Source organism: Lissotriton helveticus, chromosome 4_1, assembly GCF_964261635.1.
Source record: "Lissotriton helveticus chromosome 4_1, aLisHel1.1, whole genome shotgun sequence".
In the NCBI taxonomy this organism is placed as follows: Eukaryota; Metazoa; Chordata; class Amphibia; order Caudata; family Salamandridae; genus Lissotriton; species Lissotriton helveticus.
Genome location: NC_136063.1, coordinates 1737059909 through 1737080345, shown reverse-complemented (window position 1 = coordinate 1737080345; position 20437 = coordinate 1737059909). Strand labels below are relative to the sequence as shown.

General features: G+C 47.2%; 1 protein-coding gene across 1 annotated transcript in view; it reads left to right on the top strand.

Annotated features, from left to right (window-relative positions):
- CENPI (centromere protein I) overlaps nt 1-20437 on the top strand; it is a 368972-nt gene that overhangs the window by 330879 nt on the left and 17656 nt on the right. Inside the window, exons 19-20 of the mRNA XM_078688407.1 lie at nt 542-775; nt 11753-11794. Coding sequence (XP_078544533.1) covers nt 542-775; nt 11753-11794 — 276 coding nt within the window. The remainder of the gene's footprint in view (nt 1-541; nt 776-11752; nt 11795-20437) is intronic.

Genomic DNA, 20437 nt, shown 5'->3' with positions numbered 1-20437 from the left:
TCTGCATTATCGCTTCTGCTACCTAGCGAACCTTGTTAAAAATGTTTTCGTACTCTCTGCTCTGTTTTACAAAATGTTTTAATACTTACTCTACTTTGTTTTGTAAAGCGCTCTGATACCCTACTCTGGGTCTTGTTCGTGCTATAGAAAACTCTAAAAAAAAAAAAAAAAAAAAAAAAATGTTAGAACGCGGGTCCGAGGTATGTCCCAGAACAGGGCTTTGAATTTTTGCTTTGTAACCAAATCGGTCTACTCTGGCAAACAAGTGTCCACGAGTCTGGGGCGGAAGGCACTATACATTGACTGTGAGGGTCACTGGTCGGAGTAGTCAACTATTCGTCACAGAAATTGGTGTTGAACATTCATGTAATGTCAATGGAGCTATCTAACAGTTGTCAAATTAGACCGGGATAAAGTATGAATGAGAACCAGTTCTTCATTAAGTAACATTTATTTAATTTTTCCTGTGCTCAGTAAAGAATGTGGCATTTAATCAGAAGACGTGTTCCAGAAATTCTAATTAACTTAATGGTCTCCATAGGACAAGATGTGTTTAAACATCAGCAGTCAAACCTTCCAAGAGTATAACCAGTATGTCTCTGCTATGGTTGGGTGCCTTTGGACGTCGAATGCTTTCCAACAGGATACTCACCCACAGGGTATTTTCCTACCTGCTGATGTCCTAGAACGGACTGGAGTTCTCAAATGCAGGAACAGCTTTAACATTGTACATCACCCTGCATTAATGGGTCATGCCCTCCTCTTTCTGCAGCAGGTAAGCACATTTGCTTCATTTGCACCAGAGTGTTTACTGCTTTGTCAGGCTTGTTTGATTTGCAAATAAATAACAAGTTTGTGAAAACTGCAACTGCTGTATTGTTGTACTTGTAATATTATTTCTCCCTGTCTTTAGCCTTTGTAATATTTACGAACCAAAGTAATTTCAGAAATGTTAATTATTTAATCTGATGTACTGTTAATTGTAGATTCCTTACCGTAGAATTTGCCCCCAGGCGTCAGTCAGATCCGGAGATTATTTTCTTCAGCAGTACCCCCTTGTGCATCGTTGGGTGGCATCAGTCTGCTCCGTGTCTGGTGTCGTGGGCGCTGGGATGCTGTTGCGGAACCTACATAGGTGCTGCCCATCATGCTCAGTGTTCTTTTTCTGTGCCAGCCTAGCACAGATCCAGAGAGAGCTACCCCTAGCCATTTTTTAGCTAACGTTTAAAAACTTTTTGTCGTAAACTCCTGGTGTGTTAAGGATGACCCAGCAAAGGACTGGCTTCAAGCCCTGCGGTTCCTGCCTCCTGATGATTTCCCTGACCGATCCGCACCTAGTGTGCCTTTGGTGTCTGGAGCGCGAACACAACCCAAAGCTGTGCTCTTAGTGCCAGGCAATGAACCCGAAGGCTTTGAGGGAGCGGTCCTGAAAGCAGCTGGAGGCCCTGCGCTCGGCTCCGTGTCGCTCTCATTCGAGGGGAAGGGCTCGAACGATCAGAGCTCACTCTCCTTGCACTCAAAGTAGTCAGGGAGGTCTTCAGGTAAGTTAGGGAAACTCAAGTTGAAGAAGCACAGGCGTTCCCTGACTACGACGCGAGATCCCGAGCATTGTTGCTTGAAGGCTCCATTTCCAGAGCCTACTAGTGGGACGGCTCCACGCCTCCCTCCCTTTCTGGGAGCCGGAACATCTCCTGCCCAAATTCAGAAGTTCTATGAGGCCTTGTATCTCATATTTGGGCAGCCAGGCGCCGCCTTCGTGCCCCAAGAATTCGGTCGGGGTTTCTGGGACTTCGACGCCGGCATCTTCGGCCCCGGCGGGTCCCCAATGGATCCAGGCCTGGCTCTGGATCGATGCTGGTCGATCTCACTGATTCTTCCCTGACATCGATCCCAACGACGACACTCCCAGTGTCGACCTTGCCCCCAGTCTGCAGCGACTTCCTCATTCATCCCTGAAGTAGACACGGAGCCAGACCGACTGCGGAAGGGACTTTTGCCCCTGTGTTCATTCCTGGTGGTCCTTTTGGGCCAGAAGGTGAGGAAGAGGATCAGGAGGGACTGCTGGACCCTTTAACTGACCATCTTGAGGAACTGGACTGGAAAATGGACCTGGGTGATGCCAGTGGTCTAAACACTTCCCCTGACACTGGCCTACTTTCTCCTCCTACCATGGCTATGAAGGAGGTGGCTTCCTATGCTGTGGTGGTGAAGAGGCCAGCTGAGATCCTCTGCCTCCCTATGATGGATGTCGGGACTAACCTCCTGACCGAGGTGCTACAGGCTGTGGGTTCCTCTTCTGAACCCCTTTTGCCATTCAATGAAGCCCTCACGGACGTCCTTCTGGGCACTTGGTACAAACCCAGCACAGAGGCGCCTGTAGACAGGATCATTGCCTGCCGCCACAGCCCTCTCTGTGCGACCCAGCATTCCTGACCAAACACGCCTCCCCTGAGAGCTTGATAGTCCAAACCTCTGTATCAAAAGGCACATTCCCTTCTGCTCTCCAAAATAGAGAATCCAAGAACCTCGACCATCTTTGGAAGAAAATGTTCTCTTCACGCAGCTTGGCATTGAGGTCCATGAATACAGGCATGCCTCTTGGGCCGCTACTCCCATACTATCTGGAATACTGTTGCACAGGTGCTACCTTAAAATCAACATACGATGTGGACTGGACACCACTGACTCACTGGGCAGAATGATTGACACATCGATAGCTGTTAGTTGCTATTCCTGGTTGAGGACTTCTGGCTTCTCAGGGCATATCCAGTCTTCTTTGATGGACATGCCCTTTGACGGCACTCGCCTTTTCAGCGACAAGGCACTCAGCGCTTGAGTGCTTCAAGGATTCTCTAGCGACGGCCAGATCCTTGGGCCTTGTGACTACCTCATATCCATCTCGGTCTGCCTTTCATCCCTTTCGTGGCTACGGAAGGGGCGCCTAGCCATGTCCAGTCCAACCCAGCCTCCGAGTCACACAAACTGCCCAGCCTCTGTGTGGCCGCGGACGTAGCACCCAGTGTCCTCGCGGGTTATGGGAGCCAGTAGGCGCACCAGTCAACCTTTTCCCCACTCCTACAGCCTCCAATCCATCCGGGTCTGACGTTTGAGGCCCATGAACGGGCAGTTGGAGGCAGGATGCGCCATCACCTTCTCCACTGACAATCCATTACGTTGGGCAGGTGGGCTCTTCAAATATTCTGAAGGGGCTACTCCCTCCCCTTCGAGATTACCCCTCCCTACATGCCACCTTCTTACGATCTCATGATGGGGGATCATTTGACACTTCTCCACCAAGAAGTATCATCTCTCTTGGCCAAGGGAGCTATAGAGAGGGTCCCTTTTCGGCGCTGTGCCTTCGCCGTTCCGGCATCGACCTCGCCCCATTGACCTGGAGAGCACATGGTGGCAGGAGTCGGCCCGGCTCCACGGAGGCCCATTGCAGTACCGGTCGACGCCGATCAGGCGCCGATGGTGGACTCCGCGGAGCTGCGTCGACGTCTGGTTCTGGGTTAGTCTCCTTGGGTCCCTTCCGTCACCCACGGAGGAATTACTTTCCCCTCCGCGGCGCCCTACTGAGGCCACTGTTGCCTTTGTTCGGGCTATTTCCAGTGCTGCTGGTATTCTGAGGATGAGTGAACCGGTCACTCAATTTCCTACAGACTACTTCTTGGAGATTCTCCACCTGGTGGACAGGAGTTGTTCCTTCCTTTTGAAGCGTCACCCCATAATTCTCTTATGGGGGCTTGGGTGCGCCCTGCCACAGGTGATCCGGTGCCTCAGGCACTGCTGCATCGCCATAGTCTTGCTTCGCAGGACCCGGTCTGTCTGTCTTTCTTTCCACCCTTCTACTCCAGGCACTCTACTGCTAAATGCCTTTCCGTGTTTGCCTGTGGTGGTGTTTCCTCCGCCTCAGGAGGCCCGGTCGTTAGATTCATGGGGACATAATGTTTTTGCTTCTTCCAGTGCTACCTTTCAGGCGCTTAACACTTTGTGTGTGTGTGTTGACCAGGGCTACTTCCAGCCTGTGGAATTTATGTGAAGTCCCTTCTTTCTCTTGTCTCTCAGGAGTGCCCGTGCTGATCTGCGGAGCCATGTGTTGGATGGTAGAGAGTTGGCGCGTTTATTCTTTGTGCAGTTTTGGATGTTCTTGGCCGTGCTATGGCCACTTCTGTGGCTCTCCGTCACCATGCTTGGCTACGCGATTCTGTTTTTCCTGAAAATATTAGAGAGCGTCTGGTCGACCTCCCTTTTGACTGGGTCCTTCTGTTTAATACTCAAGCAGACTCCGCCATTCAGCATCTTCTTGCGGGGCTTTTTCGTCCCCCTCCTCTTCCTCCTCCCCCTTCTCCACCTTGGTAGGTGGTTTTGCAGATCCTCTGTGTTGGTGGGAGGCGTTATCCCACTTGCTTCTACATTTGGGTTTTGGAGTGGCTGTTACACTTTCTGCGAGGGTTACTGTGCCCTCTGGTTCCTTGGATGGCCCCTCTTCAGTTGGCTGCTGGTTCAGCCCCCTTTTTTGGTGACTAGGTGTTTTTGGCTGATTACTAAGCCTTCTTTGGTTTCTGCCGCAGGTCTATGGTTTTGTCCTCTGATGCGGGATTGTTTTTTCACTAAGAGTGGTTCCCATGCTTTCTTGGGACGTGTCCTACCCTATGTGTGGTACATGTAGCTATTGCATAGCCCTGTCTTACGCTTGGATGGTGTGGGCTCCCCCTTGTGGTTTCCTTGCCCCTCCTGGTGTTGCTGCATTGCGATGGTGTGGTTTTTGGTCCATACTGTGACATGGCTTGGCCATCTACGGTGTTGTGCTGCGGTGTTTTTGCCCTTTGCCTGCCGTTAGCTCTGGTCGTTTTTCTTCTGAGGGAATAGTTTTTCTTTGTGACGGCCTGGTCCGTCTACTTGTTTCTCCTCTTATCTTATAGCTGATCGCACTTCTTCGTGGATTGGTTCTGTCCGGAGCGGTCCCCTTTGGGGTTTTTCGGGACGTTTTGCTAGCCTTACCCTTGTTCTGAGCCCGACGTGGTCTGGGCGTTTAGTTTTGTGGCGCTTTTCAGCGGCTGCCCCACCTGCTCTTCTGTTCTGTGGCCTGAGGCCTTGGTCTGGACCCTGGCGCTCCTGCTGCTTGTCCTGTGGGGTCATTGTGAGGTTATGTTCTTTTTCTGCCTTATTGCTCCTCCCCTGTTGCGGTGGACTAGGTTGTTTTCCCTGTCCCCATGAGTGGTCCCCTGTTGGGGGTCTTATGCTTGTTTGAGCTGGAGAGGTAATCTCGCAAACTCTTCTCTCCCTCCGTTTCTTCCTTTCTGGTGTTTGGGTATGTATTCCTGGGTTCCTTTGTGCCCCTGCACCTTGTTCTCCAGTGCGGGGTTTTCTCATGGTCTGCTTTCTTGTGTTGCTTGCACTTCTGACTCTCGCAGTCATTGGGGTGGAGGTCCCTTGGCTGGGTCTCGACCCTCAGTTCTTGTTAGATCCTCCCTGCTGGTGTTGTCTGGGGGTGAATTGTCGTTGCTCTTCCGTCCTGGCCTTGGAACCCTTCTTTGTTCTGGGCGGTGGTTGCAGAACTCTTCGCCTGCTGCGCATTTGTTCCCATGCTTCCCGCCCCCGGGGAGGCTGTTGTATTTGTCTGCAGGCTTGCATACGGTAGCTGCGCTCTGTTCTTTCATTCTATGACTTGGTGGCTTAGTACCTGGCACTATTCTGGATGGTGCTGTTCCTCACCATTTGTTTCTTTCCCTTTTGTTTAGCTGGGTTTTCGCACACTGTTCCAGTATTCTCACAGTTTTGTTTGTGATGACACTGCGGTGTGGCGCGGAAAAGTTCTGGGAAGAAAACTGACATAGGTGGGACTTATGTATCCTCGCTGATGTCAGGGCAAAGTCACGTGGTGCCGTCCCCCTGGTGCGTGAGGATGCTGTGGCTGAAAAATTTTCTGGATCCAGTCTCACGCCTGGGGGGTAATTCTACGTTAAGGAATCTGCGGCTAGAATCGTCTCTACCAGATACATTGTTACCAAAGGTAAGTAACTCGTACAACAAGATATCCAGGGCAGAAGAAGCAATATTCTTTGCAATTATGAAGGGTATGGCTGCAGTGATTATATAGTGAATTGTAGGTTACGTCTGGAACCTGCACAGTCAACAGATTTTCTTATGTCTTAAAATACACACCCAAAGACCAATTATTTTTCTATTCCTGAATATAAATTGATCTGGTTATCATTAAGGCTGTCTGTAGGTTTAATGAAATAATGAAACTGGTATGTAACTTTGTAAAAACAATTTAGCCTAGTCAGAAAAAATAACTGGTTTGAAAGTTGGCTTCCAAAAGTGTTTTTTATAAAAATGCAGTCAATTGCCGTTTACTCTCATGCTCACTAAACCTAAACCCTTGGATAGTGAACAATTGACAATATATTTATTCTGTCTCTGACATCAGTTAGCAGTGTGTTTTCCCTTCAATCATGCTATTATTTTGAGAGAATCTTCTGTCGCGGCAGCAGGTCTGGGTTCTCCACTTGAACCATCGCAATCTGTACCTCGTTTCATGGAGATAGAGTGGGGGCAGTTGAAGCTGTTCAGCTTGCTAACCAAAGTTTTAGATGTCCTTCTGGCTGCCATGTGCCCTTCCTTGAAGTCTACTTACGCTGTTGCATTGGACAAATTTGTGACCTGGTGTGGAGTCTACAGAACAGAGCCTTTACAAGCCAAGCGGACAGATATTTTGTTATTTGTTTTATCTTTAGCCCAGGGAGACCTTGCAGTGGGCACTTTTTGTGATGTGGTGTATTGAAGGTGTGACACATGTTCTCTCCCAAACAGTTTGTGATGCCACAGTGGGATATTTATTTGGTTCTGACATTTCTTATGTGTACTCCCTTCAAGCCAGGGCACTGCTTCTTGTTGCAACACCAAAGCTTGTCTCTTATTGTGATCACATTGGCTTGTTTCGTGAGTGAGCTTTAGGCTAGCCCATGTACCTCCCCTACACCAACTTTTTTCAAGACAAGCGGGTGCTGAGGAGCCGGGCTGTCTTCTTTCCTGAAAGTCGACGTATTTCCTTGTTGAATTGAAGTATACAAAAAAGTGAGAGTTAAATGCTTGAATTATTTTCCGCGACTAGTAATTACTCTGTTCACATGACAGGTAATGGTTATTTTACACAACATGCAACCTCAGTTTGGACCTAGCCATATGCAAACCAGTCTCTTGACCCTTCTCCAATAGACAGTCCAGCCTGAAATGCCAGGCCAGGTCCTCACTGAATCTGAACGCAAGCAACCCAAGATCGGTTTTGTATACTTTTTGTATTTTCTTGTGGGACAATTCATCACCCTCCCAAAGTTCTTTGCCCACCTCCCCCTCCAAAGAGCAGGGGAAGACTCCATCGGCTGGACCCCAAAAGGAATTTATGGTTTTTCATCCATTCTGCCAAAGACCATTGGGTGGATGATCAACTTTTTGTGGCGTTCAAAGAAAGGTAAGGCGGTGCCGAAAAGGACTCATTGTGATGGATATTCCTTTGCAATAAGATCTGCTATACAGAAGCCAAAAGGCAACGTCTAGAAGCACTAAGGTCCCATTCAATCATGTCAAAGGCTGTTACTCCTGAATTAATATCTGGAGTCCCTGTTCTGCACATCTCTCAGGCTGCATCATGGGTGTCTGTGCACAAGTTCACGGAAGGCTCCTACCTTGACATTCTGGTCTGACGGAAAGGGCACTTTGCATTTTAGGTCCTGCAGGAATTTTGAGTCTGGGCCCAATCCACAGACCACTACCTTTTCCCCTGTCAGTTGTCGATTTTTTTTTTTTTGCAAAGTGTTTCACACAATGCATGGAACTATGTCCCTTCCTTAAAGTTCTTTGATTAAGCCTTGTAGGGACAGTTGCAATTAAAGCTCTGTGACAGATCCCCTCATGGTATGCCCCTGATTTTTGAGTTTGCTGCCCATCTTCAAGGCGATCCGGGATCAAAAAGTTGTACGTCACCGAACACTGAAAGAAGTTATAGAAGTTCTTAAAGTTTAAGCACAGACCTGTTCCCGCTTTTGAGTGGGTTCCTGCAATATGTCCTCATCATGGTCCAAGTTTTCTGAGAAGACTAAGAGGAAGCACAGATGCCACTCTCAACCTAAGAAGTTGCAAGGACGTCAGGGTGCCTTGCGGTCTCACTCAGCTCCCATGCTAAGGAGCCAATACTGCAACTGATTCCGATACACCACGAGTTTCCAGGTCCATTGGACAGATTTTTAGAGATGCTATGTTGCAAATGTTGGCACTCCTCCGGCTTCCTTTTGTGTGCTCTCAGGCTCCAAGGAACCACTGAGGGCTCCAGTTGGGTTACCACTGCAGGTCAGCTGCCTGTGCCTCCTGAACATGCCTCAAGTTCATCTCCAAAGTCCGAGGAAACTTCCAATCCTTTATCAAAATCCACTCTGGTCTCTTTGGCTCACTCGCACTGATGCTGCTGGAGTAAGACCCATTCATGTTCTCCTATCCAACTCCAAGTTGAATCCATCTCAGCCTGATTGAGGGCATGTCTTGAACCTGTGCTAACAGACCTGGCCCTAGTCAATCCAATTCAGACAGAACAATGCATCGGCGTTTAAGTCACACCCCAGAACTTCTACAACGTTTTGACTCTGACGTTGATCAGAGCAACCCACCTTTGGCAATGACATTGGAGATGATGGAGAATTTCCCCAAAACTATGACAATTTAAACATGGACTTGCAGAAGGCCAGTGGGTTAAGCACTTCCCCATACATTGGGGTGTGTTCTCCCCCTGAATCATCAACGGAAGAGTGCCCCCTTTGCCATAGTATTGAGACAGAAAGCAGAGGGATTTGATATACAACTGCCAGCTATTGAAGTCAAAACTAATGTGCTGACCAAGGTTTTGCAACCTGCACAAACTTCATTTGAACCCATATTTGTATTCCATGAAACCATAATTGACACTCTTTTAGGTACCTGGTCTAATCCTTGTTCCTGTCCACGAGTGCAAAGGTTAGGTTGCCAGACACAAGCCGCCCCCAGGTGACCCTGACGCTTGATTAAGCACCCTGCACCATAAAGTTTGGTGGTTCAGGTGGTTGAAGCCCAATTCATTCTCCACGACTCTCCCAGTCGAAACTAATTGTGGCATTCGGGAAGCAGATTATTTCCTCAGCCAGCCTGGCCTTCCAATCGGTTAAGGCTAGCTCTTTGCTGGTTGGTGAGATCTTTCTGACAATCCCCAAAGAATTTAGAGCCACTCTGACTCAAACTGTTCAGGGTGGTCAGTATGTTGAAAAATATACCATCCAGTATAGGCTGGACACTTCTGACTGCTTGGGAAGAGCAGTTGGCACAAGCGTGTTGCTTCGGAGGCATGCTTGGCCGAGATCTACAGGCTTCTCAGGTGATGTGCAAATCTTTTTATTGGACATGTTTGATGGATCTCGCTTAGTTGGTGTGAAGGGATGTTTAGTGTTGGAATGCTTTACGGAAAGCCAGGTCACAGCACTTCTTTGGGCCTTTCCACCCCTCCGAGACTGTACCCTCAACAGTTTTACCCCTTTAGTGGCTACTTCAGAGAGTTGGTGTACCAGCACTGCCAAGGCCCACCGCCACCACAATAGGCACCTCGGTCCTTTAAAGGGTGGAGAAGAAGCAGACAACTCCTAGGGCTTCTGGGGTGGCGTACTTCCCTGTACCTCTCCCTTGCTTCGTCTTTTTTCCTCCAAGCTGCTTTAGCTTACCTGTGGTGACACACAACCACTATGGTGGAGAAAGCATCTGAAGTTTAAGCCCATGACTGCCAAAAGAGAACATCTGATGTGTGGGTCCTTAAGATTGTTCAATCAAGCTATGCACAGCTATTCCTTTTAGACCCGCCACTCCATCCTCCCTCATTAAATTGAAATTATTATTAGGTATGGGGTGGCGGGCTAATGGGTGGTGTTGGGTTTCACCAAATTTGAAACTGTATTTCTGGTCAACAATGGGTAGATGGATTTTTGATCTTCTTAATTGCCTGCAGACACTTTATTGTTTTTATTATTAATGATCTCCCCCAAAATGCTGCTCTAGTGTATTTTTTAGAGCTGTCCTGTCACAAGACGTTTCTGTTTTAACTCAAAAGGCCGTTTCTTCTTGAAATCCTAGTTTAAATTCTGAATGCCTAATCTTAAAATAAGATCCCCATAAACTGCTAATCTCCAGCTCACAGTACTATTTTTGATTCCTGCTGTTCTGTATGGAGAAGTACTTCATCACCGCAGTTTAGTCATCTTTACTAGCAAAAGCTACTTCTTCCCTTTGAAATATTGCATGCTAAAAATGGCATCCATAAATACTGCTTTTTTAAAATGTGTGTAAAATGGGGATTATATCCTACGCAGCCAGGATGATAGCCATTCAGACGCTTCTCATTCTGTTAATAAACAATATTCACTAATCAGGTAAAACCAAGTGTATATGGACTTCGTTAGCATATCTGCTATGTTGCAGGATGATTTGATTGCGTTTTCAGGCCGACTCCAACAGCAGATTCTATGATTGATGGACATAGGTTTGACAATACTGCCGATTTAAAGCAGCAGCACTTTAAAACTATACATGGCCTCTACTTTTCACCCAGGACGTTCCATGCGTTAGGACTGTGTTGATTCTCGTGGGTTTAGTTGCAGACAGATGCAGATGTGAATAATGTGTTTGCAACTTATGTCTGGAACAATTTTGAATCAGGATTTTTATGTAACGCAAGATAATAAGTGGGCTTTAATGTACTCTTTTGGCTAAGATCACAATGTTGGGTATAGTTGATCACTCATTACTCGAGGTGAAGAATATTTTTCTGTTAACTTTCTTAATTAAGCGTTTAGGTATAGCCAATGGCTGTTTAGTCCAAGAGTCTTCTCGTACTTACCACTGTTGGAATACATTTAACAATGAAACTAGTCATCATGGAGATCCAGCATAAGTGGAAATATTGTATACGGTTGTGGAGACCCATTTCTTTCAGTCCTAGTAATACACTTGTAGAGTAAAAATGAACGGATATAGCGGTTGGGACCTATTTTTTAAAATTTATTGTATGTCTTTTTCTGACTAAATGTTTATGCTCCTATGTTTTTTGTAATCTACAATAAAAAAGTTAGTCTGGTCTCGACACACTACCCCATTATTGTATTTCCATTGGAATGTTCACGGCCTCTCTAATGGTAGCAGCACTTGGAGGTAGTGAGGCGAAATGTAGTAACATGCACCGATGCTGTCATTCCCACTGATGACTGGAGTATCAGTAAATTAGTTGCGCTTTTTTTCCTCAGCCAGACACACCATTTGTGAAGTTTACTAAATTTTCGGTCGGCATGTGTTGCTCATAGTATTTACGTTTAGAAATATGCACCAAGGATTGAACGTGAAATGTTGCTTCTTGCAATGTTTAATAGAGCTTTTGACCGTTTTCAGGTTTTTTTTTTATACATTACCTATTGTGTTCTTTCTGCATACACTTGCTTTTGTTCTCCCATTTATTGTACGTCTCTTCAAACAATGGTTATACAAAAAGATACCCTTGCTTTAAAACCTGACCATCTCACAATTCTATTATCCGTGCCCACATAGGATGCGTAAGGGTAGAAGGGATCGGTGTTCTACAGGTATTCTTCACTTTCAGAGTTCATAAATTTATTAGTCGTCAAATGCTTGCCTAACACGATTATTATTGATAATAATATGGATTTTAATATATTTTTTGTCATAGGGATTTAAGCAACCTAAAACCTTGTCGCTAAGCTTAATTAAGGTAAGCATTTCCTAAATCCTGATTTGTATTAATGTTTTGATTATGTGCGTTAAATGGAGAGGCAAACAAATACGTTCTGTTGAAGCTATAAGTGTTGTGTTTCTGATGGATACTTCTGCTTGCAAATTCTCGCCTTTTGACTTAGGTGGCACACTGGACCTGGAAGCTTTTCATATCCCTCCGGTGCTGGTATGGGATGCTGGCTTTATCTCCGCTCCAGAAGCTATGGCAGAATGACATCACTGGAGTCATATAGCTTCCACCCCAGTGCGCTAATATTCGTTCCTTTTTCCCCCCAGTCTTTGAAACAGATCCAGAGCTGCTTTCCGTGTTGAGTTTTTTAGCAGTCATGTTGTTTCACAATTTCCTTATAAAATCCCCATCAGTGCAGTTCTTAGGAATATCTCTACCCTGAAAATCGAGCATCAAACCCTGGCGCAATTGCAATAGACAGATGCCAATTTCTGATAGAGGCTTCTTTCCTTGGATTCCCCACCTTTTGAATATTTCCCATGCGTCCCACTGGATCTACAAATGTTTACATAGTACCTTTGTATCAGAAGGTGGCACCATGTGGGTCCGCACTGACTCTGTTCCACTCCAGAAGTAACTTGCGGGCCTAAACAAGCACCACTCTTGTGCACTGTCAGTTCTTTTTTTCTGTGCGTCCAGATGTTGGATCCAGAGCTTCTCTTGTTGCTCAGAGATTCTTACCTCATTTTGTTTTTTCTCAACATTTTCAGTATACCTTGGATGTAACCCCTTAAGATGACCTATTGTAAAACCTGAGGACTGTCTCAAACAGATGTCTGTGACAGATCTTTACCAGGTATGCCTGCAGTCAGGCACCTACTCCAAGACTTGTGGAGACTTTACGTCGATGAACCCAAAGGCCATCCAGGAACATGTTGAAATTTTGTCGCCAAGCACCAGAAGACAATGTCGGGACTGCTCCTAGTCCACGACTCAATCCAGTCCTGTTCTTGGAGTTGGCAGAGCCGCTCTGAAGGCTGGTCTTACTTGCATTTCAAGTCCTCCAGTAAGCGTAAGGAGTTGAAGCGGAGCTCTCCTCCTTCGTGCCATTCTTACACTCCTGATGAATCACATGGGCAGCACCAACCATCTCGCTCTCTAAATTGGCAGACTTCCAAGACCGTTCCGCAGCTAGTTCCATCACATCCTGAATTATTGGGGCCTTCAGCCACGCCGTGCCAGATCAAAGAGTTCCGTGCAGCTATGCTTTCAGCTCTTTGGATCTCTACTACGATACTCTCCACCTGCACTACTGCCAGTTCACCCACTGCACCAGCTGAACCCTCTTGGCCACTTCGGCCTTGGCTCCAGTTCTGACACTGTCCCCAGTGCCCAAACCAACGTTCAGCCCGGAAACTTTGACACAAGTGCTGACCTTCTCTCCTGAGGAGGCAGTTCAGATTGTCCTCTTAGATGCCGGTCCAGCTCCAACCTCTTCAGCACTGTTTCTGACAAGGACTATGACCAGGGTGATGAGTTCACTCAGCTCTGTCAAGGACAGTTGGTATGAGGGCTTGCAGGAGCCCAGTGGGCTAAATATCTCCAGAGAGTCTGCTGTGTCCCCCTCTCGCCTGCCATAGAAGAATGTGCATCCAAAGTAGGGCAGCGGACATCCATGACTTCCAGCTCTCCACCATGAAGGTTAAAACTAAGGTGCTGAATGAAGACTGAGACAGGGGTCAGATTACTTCTAACCCCCTTCTCCCTTTTAGTGAGAACCTGACTGATGCCCTTCTCTGTGCTTAGGACATGCCTTGTACTGGCCCCTCAGTCAACAGACAGACTTCCAGGTGCCATCCCCCCACCCCAGGCAACCCAGCCTTTTTGTCGCAGCACTTGTCTCCAGAGAGCCTTGTGTTGCAAGCTTTCAACAGCCAGACCAACCCCTGCAATTTTCCTACTCCTCCCCATGAAAGGAATTCAAAGCAAGTTGAGATCTTCTGTAAGTGCCTCTATCAGCCTGTTTGGGTACAATCGATCAACGCCTCCAATTTTTTGGGCTGTTAGATTCATGACCTATGGGACTCTGTGGCGGTCTACCAGAAGTCATTTGCCGACCTTTTTCAGGTGCTCCATGATGGTTATGAAGTTCACAATTCGTGGTTTGGACACCATGGACTCTGCTGGGTGAGTTATTGGCACTTGTGTTGTCATTCATCTCCATGCATGGCTGTGATTGACTGGCTTCTCGGGCAACATCCAGTCCTTCCTGATGGACATTCCGTTCAATGGGACTCGTCTGTTTGGGGACAGGGCTGACTCTGCCCTTGAACACCACAAGGAAAGAATTTCGGAGGAAGTATCGCTCCTACAATAAGGGCTCTTCTAAACAGAGGGTTCAAACCCCTCACTGGCAGAAGGGTCAAGACCAGCAGGGTGCAGCAGAAGTGTCAGTTCAGGGGCAAGCGCAATTCCAGAGGAGGTTATAATCAGCGCCAGGGCAACAATTCCAACAAGTCCCAGTCCAAGCAATGAGTCATTCCTTCCCCCAGTGCCGTTTATCACTCCAGTGGGGGGGGGGGGGAGGGGAGGAGACAGAGCCTCGAGCATCATATGACAGAGTGGCAAAGCATCACACAAGACCAATGGGTGTTGACTACACTTAAGAATGGATACTGTCTTCGTTTCAAACACCTGCCTCCACCCATTCCTCCAATGCCTACATCAAATCATCAGCTAAACCTTTTGAAGAAGGAAGTGGCTATCCTCCTCGAAGTCAGCCATCGAGAGGGTGCCAATCGCTCAAAGGGGGGAAAGGAGTGTACTCCCGATATTTCCTGGTCAGAAAAAAGGGCCAAAAGGCAGAATACAGACCCATTCTGGACTTGAGGGCACTCAACCTGCATATCAAGAAAGAAAGGTTTTGCATGTTGGCGCTTCATCAAATATATCCACATCTCAGGAGGGGAGATTAGATGCGTTCGCTGGACCTACAAGATGCCTACTTTCACGTACCGATACACCACAAACACAGAAGATTCCTGCAGTTCCAGGTGGGTACCACTCACTACCAGTTCAAGGTCCTTCCGTTTGGATTGAAATCAGCTCCCCGAGTGTTCACAAAGTGTTGCAGTGGTAGCGGCCGCACTAGGCCGCAGGGGGGTTTTTGTGTACCCATATCTGGTCGATTGGCTATTGAAACGTCCTTCTCCAGGCTGTGTAAGAAATCGTTTCCAGACCTGCATCGAACTCTGTCAGCGGTTGGGATTACATGTCAACTTCAACAAGTCAGTCTCTCGGCCCACCCAGAAGATTCACTCCCTAGGAGCTCTGCTAGACTCCGAGGTAGGAAAAGTGTTTCCTTCGGAGGAGAGACCGTGTTCTAGAACTCAAAAGTGTCAGCTGCTTCTTCGCAACAAGGTTCAGAAAGTGCGCAAAATTGCCTCCCATCTAGGGTCGATGGCGTCTTGCATTTTTCTGGTCCCAAATGCCAGGCTTCGGATGCGTCCTTTTCAGCAGGATCTGGAGGACAAGTGGGACCAACAGTCAGCTCGCTGGGACGACCAGATTACTTTGTCAGAAACAGTTCGAGCCTCCATTCCGTGGTGGACAAAGAACAGAATATGCAGGCGGGAGTTCTGTTCCATCAACCTCCTCCTGCTCACAAGTTGATCACCGACGCCTCTCTGCAAGGCTGGGGGGCGCACATGGGTCACCTCCAGGTGCAAGGTCTGTGGTCCCCCAAGGAATGTACTTACCACATCAACATGTTGGAGTTGAGAGCAGTCGACCTAGCTCTCAAAGCGTTCCTGCCCTCGATTCAAGAAACATCAGTATTAGTACAAACGGACAACACCACCCCGATGTACTACTAGAACAAGCAGAGGGGAACACGCTCATTGACTTTCATTGGAAGCCCAGCACATCTGGCATTCGCTTCTGAGTCGCAAGTTGTCAGTCACAGCAGTCCACCTCCCAGGAGAACAGAATGTGAGGGCGGACGCGCTAAGTCGGCACTTAGAAGACTGGGTTCTCAACGACGAGGTAGTGGAAGGCATCTTCCAGTCTTGGGGTCTTCCCACCATAGATCTGTTCGCGGACGACGAAAACACCAAATGCCAAGACTTCGCCTCAAGATTTTACCGTCCAGGATCGAAAGGGAATGCCCTTTTGACAGACTGGTCAGGGGAATTTGTGTACGCCTTTCCACCCCTTCTGTTGACCCCCGAAGGTGGTGAGCAAGCTGACATACTCGTGCACAGCGATGATCCTCATTGCCCAGACTGGCCGAGATAATGTTGGTACACGGACCTGCTTCACCGGTCAGTGACTCCTCGCAAGAGGCTGCCATGCAGATCGGACCGGTTATCCAAAATGAACGGGAGGATTCATTATCCCAACCTTCCGTCACTGAGCTTGGCAGCATGGCTCCTAAGGTCATAAAATACGGCCATCTAGGATTGCCTCAGGTCTGCATGTCCATCCTGAAGGAAGCAAAACGTCCTTCCACAAGACATTCTTATGCCTGTAAATTGAAGCGCTTCTATATGTGGTGTATGCAGAATGGTCATCATCCTATTAAGGGTCAGGAAGTTGTTCTTCCTTATTTATTATATCTTGCTAAAGCAGGTCTAAAATTTAATTGTATTAAGGTGCATTTAGCTGCTATAACAGCTTATAGGCGATCACCTTCACAACCTTCTTTTTTCCAGCTGTAAAGGACTTCCTGCAAGGGTTGAAAAAAGTGTACCCTCCAGTGCGCCCGCCTTCTCCGCCCTGGGAGTTGAACCTGGTGCTATCAAAATTAATGGGCCCTCCTTTTGAACCCATTCATAAAGCTACTTTGCAGCATATTTCCTGGAAAGCTGCTTTTTTGGTAGCAATCACGTCGGCTCGTAGGGTGAGCGAAATTCAAGCCCTCTGGTTTAAGGAACCCTATACTGTGTTTCACTTGAATAGAGTAGTACTGAGGACACAACCCTCTTTTCTTTCAAAGGTGGTGTCAGATTTACATGTAAATCCAGCCATTTCTCTGCCCACCTTCTTTCCCAATCCCTCTACTCTAGCTGAGAGGGCTTTGCATTCTTTGGACCTGAAAAGGGTATTAAAATTCTATCTGGATAGGTCCAAGTCTATAGGTAAGTCTGATCGATCCATAGTTGACAAATAGTTGATCAGACCAGGTTGTGCAGCATCGAAACGTTCTATTTCAAGATGGATAGTTTCGTGTATCAAGCTTGCCTACCAATTGGCGCAGTAGACTCAAGGGTTTTCTCCCTAGGCACATTCCACCAGAGGTAGAGCTGCTACTGCTGCTTTTCTCCATAATGTGCCCATGTCTGAGATCTGTAAGGCGGCGACCTGGAGGTCAGTCCATACATTTACCAGACATTACTGTCTTGATTCTGACACTAGAGCAGATACCCATTTAGGCCAGGCCTCATTGCGGAATCTGTTTAACGGCTGAGTTTTCTTGGCTGTTACGCTTGTTTTGGTTGGGTCATGTATTTCTCATTTACCTGCAGGTGGTTGATGGGCTTGCTATTCTATTCAGTGATTATGACTATTGATGAGGATCCCCTGGAAGAGAAGGATAAGTTACTTACCTGTAATCCTAGTTCTCTTCTAGGGGTATCCTCATCAAAGTCATAAGCAACCCACCCGCCTTCCCAGGTAAATGAGATTTGTGTGTTTCTGGCTTATGGTTGAGCCCTGACATCAGGGTTATACAAAGAACAACTGACCTAACTGTCACCCCTGAGGCATGATGGGAACCCAGGGGTCATGGCTGCCTTAAAGGCACAGTGCCAGTTTTTGTTGAAAATGCTTTCATTTTCTGTGCTATTGTTTTTCAATGCAGCCTGTGGCTAACAATGTCTATTTATTAGCAATTTTCAGGAGTTATGAGTATTTTTACTCAAAACACAAAATTCAAGGGCTATTTGATGTAATGTGTTTTTTATTTCCTTGCTATTTTCAGTGTATGTATGAGTAATTACATTGTTTAGCCTCAGTTTTGGGGCTGCATTTTATGTGAGAAAAAATTATATATGTGCATACACATGTGGGGCTGTTTATATGTGATTTACATATATATTTTTATATTGTTTCCGGGGTCCCCGCACGTGGGCGGGAATATTCAGTGCTTATGACTTTGATTAGTATACCCCTAGAAGAGAACTAGGATTACAGGTAAGCAACTTATCCTTTTCTCACTTGCCCGATAAGATTTTGTTTTGGGCATGGTTACTGTCGCCTGATCAGCCGTCATTGTTTGTTACCCATTGTGATGCGATTTTTTTTAAATGGCTGCATCATATATCTTCCCCCCCCCCCCCTCCCCTTTCTTTTGTGAAACCCCAGTGGGGTCTCAATCTCAGTCATACTTATCTGATGTGTGCTCCATTTGAGCTGCTCCACAGCGGTTTCTTACGGCCTCATACCATGAAGATTGTGTTCCTCATTGCCATTACTGTGACAGGGCATGTGAGTGCGCTTCAGGCTCATAAAACCATCTTCCCTAACATGCTGGTTCTGCAAACTAGGTCATCATTTCTGCTGAAATATGTGATGCCTTTTCCAAGAGAGCTCTGAGCTTCTACATATACATACCAAAGAACACCGGATGGATGATCAGCTTTTGTGAGGTTCCCTGGAACGAAATTGTGGCAAAGCTGTGCAGTTTCGTACCATCTCCCACTGGATTGTGCTCTGCATTAAGATCTGCTGCGCATTGGCAAAGAAGCAGCCTCTAGAAAGACTGTGAGCTCATTCTACTAGGGCCAAAGTTACTACTACTGAATCCCTGTCAAAGACATTTGCCAGGCAGATACTAGAGTGTCCCTCCATGAAACACTATTGCCTGGACAACCAAGTTTGCTAAGATTTTGCCTATCACCCACTCAGTCCGGCAGGACTTTCTGGTGTTAGTCCATTCACAGCACACCTCTGATTAGGTACTGCTTTAGTTTCTATTCAAAAGTTGAGGCATCTGCATCTAGAAACTTTCTATCAGAATAAAAAGTGACTTCCCTCAGTAATTCTCTTTCTGATAGTTTATCTAGCCGCCTATTCCTCACCCACCCTCCCATCCTCCCCTTTCGGTTGTTGGCCTCTGTTCATTATGAAGGACCCAAGTCTAGGAATTTGCACACTGATCTACAAGTTTGAATTTGGTGTCATGTCTGGGGCGCAGACAGTCTCAAAAGCAACTGATGACGGCGATCAGGAGTGGCGCGTGTATAGGCCCCACACGTCACTTCCAAAGCGGTACAGCGCTGGTTGTATCCACAGGGTGCCACCTTCCTGCACGCAGAAGTTCTATGGAAAGGTTTCCAGATCCAGTCTGGCACCTGGGAAATATTCGAAAAGTGACAAATCTGTGGCTAGAGTCTCTACCAGAATGTGTTACCGAATGTAAGTAACTTGTTCTTCAGATCCACACAAGATCTGTTTACGGTGGTTGGAGTTGAATCACCACACTAGGTCAACAATCAGGTGTCAAGCACCCCAAGTCCAAAAAAGAGCACAAGGCCACACTTTTAAATGACCAACGTCAATCTCATTCAGTTTCGATGTCTCTGGTGAAGTCCTGCTCCTCTTCCTTGTCTAACTCCTCTATGGGAAAAAAAGCAACGAAAAGATAATTAAGCACAACAGGTCCCCTCAATTTATTTATTTATTTATTTAGAGAATTTGTAAAGCGCGAACTGACACCTTGCAGGCTTCCTGGCGCTGGAAAATACTCTGTGGACGGTAGACCGGGGGAACAGTTGGGCTGACAGTTTATTTGGGGAAGAGCCAAGTTTTGATGCGTCTCCTAAAAGGGAGAAGCTGTGGAGTCTGACGAATGTCAGCGGGTAGGGTGTTCCAAAGCTTGGCCGCGGCTACGCTGAAAGATCGGCCCCCTGTTCTAGTTCTGTTAAATCTGGGTACCTTTACCAGGCAAGCAGAAGAAGAACGTAAGTTTCTCGCAGGTATGTACCATTGGAACAGGGTTTGCAGAGGTTTGGGTCCAAGTCCATGCAGAGCCTTGAAGACAATGCAGAGGGACTTGAATGCCACTCTTTGTTTCAGGGGCAGCCAATGAAGCTCTGTCAGAGCAGCTGTGGCTGAGGCCCTCCTCGTCCAGCCAAGAGCCAGCTTGGCGGCGGCAGATTGGATTCGCTGAAGTCGATCCAGCATCGTAACTGGAGACTCCAGGAGCAGGGCGTTACAATAATCCAGGCGACTGAGTATCGTGCACCTGACTATCGATGCCCTGGCTTGTGCCGGGAGAAGAGGCAAGATTTTCCGCAGTGATCGGAGCAGGGCAGTGCATATCCCCACAGTTTTTGTCACCTGGGTTTCCATGCTTAGGTTGTTGTTCAACATGGCTCCCAGGTTGCGCACAGAAGGCACTGGTAGAGGTTTGACACTGAACTCCGGGGGCCAGAATTCATGTGGGAACTGACGGGGTATCTTAGTGCCGGAGCAGAACAGAACCTCCGTTTTCGCGGCGTTGAACTGAAGGGAGTTACTATGTAGCCATCTGGCCGTCTCTCTTAAGCAGTCGTGGAATGTTGAGAACGGAATGGCACCTTCGCCTTCCCACGAGAGAATGAGCTGTGTATCATCCGCGTAATTGATTGTTTTGACCCCAAATGATTGGATCAGTTTAATTAGCGGTAA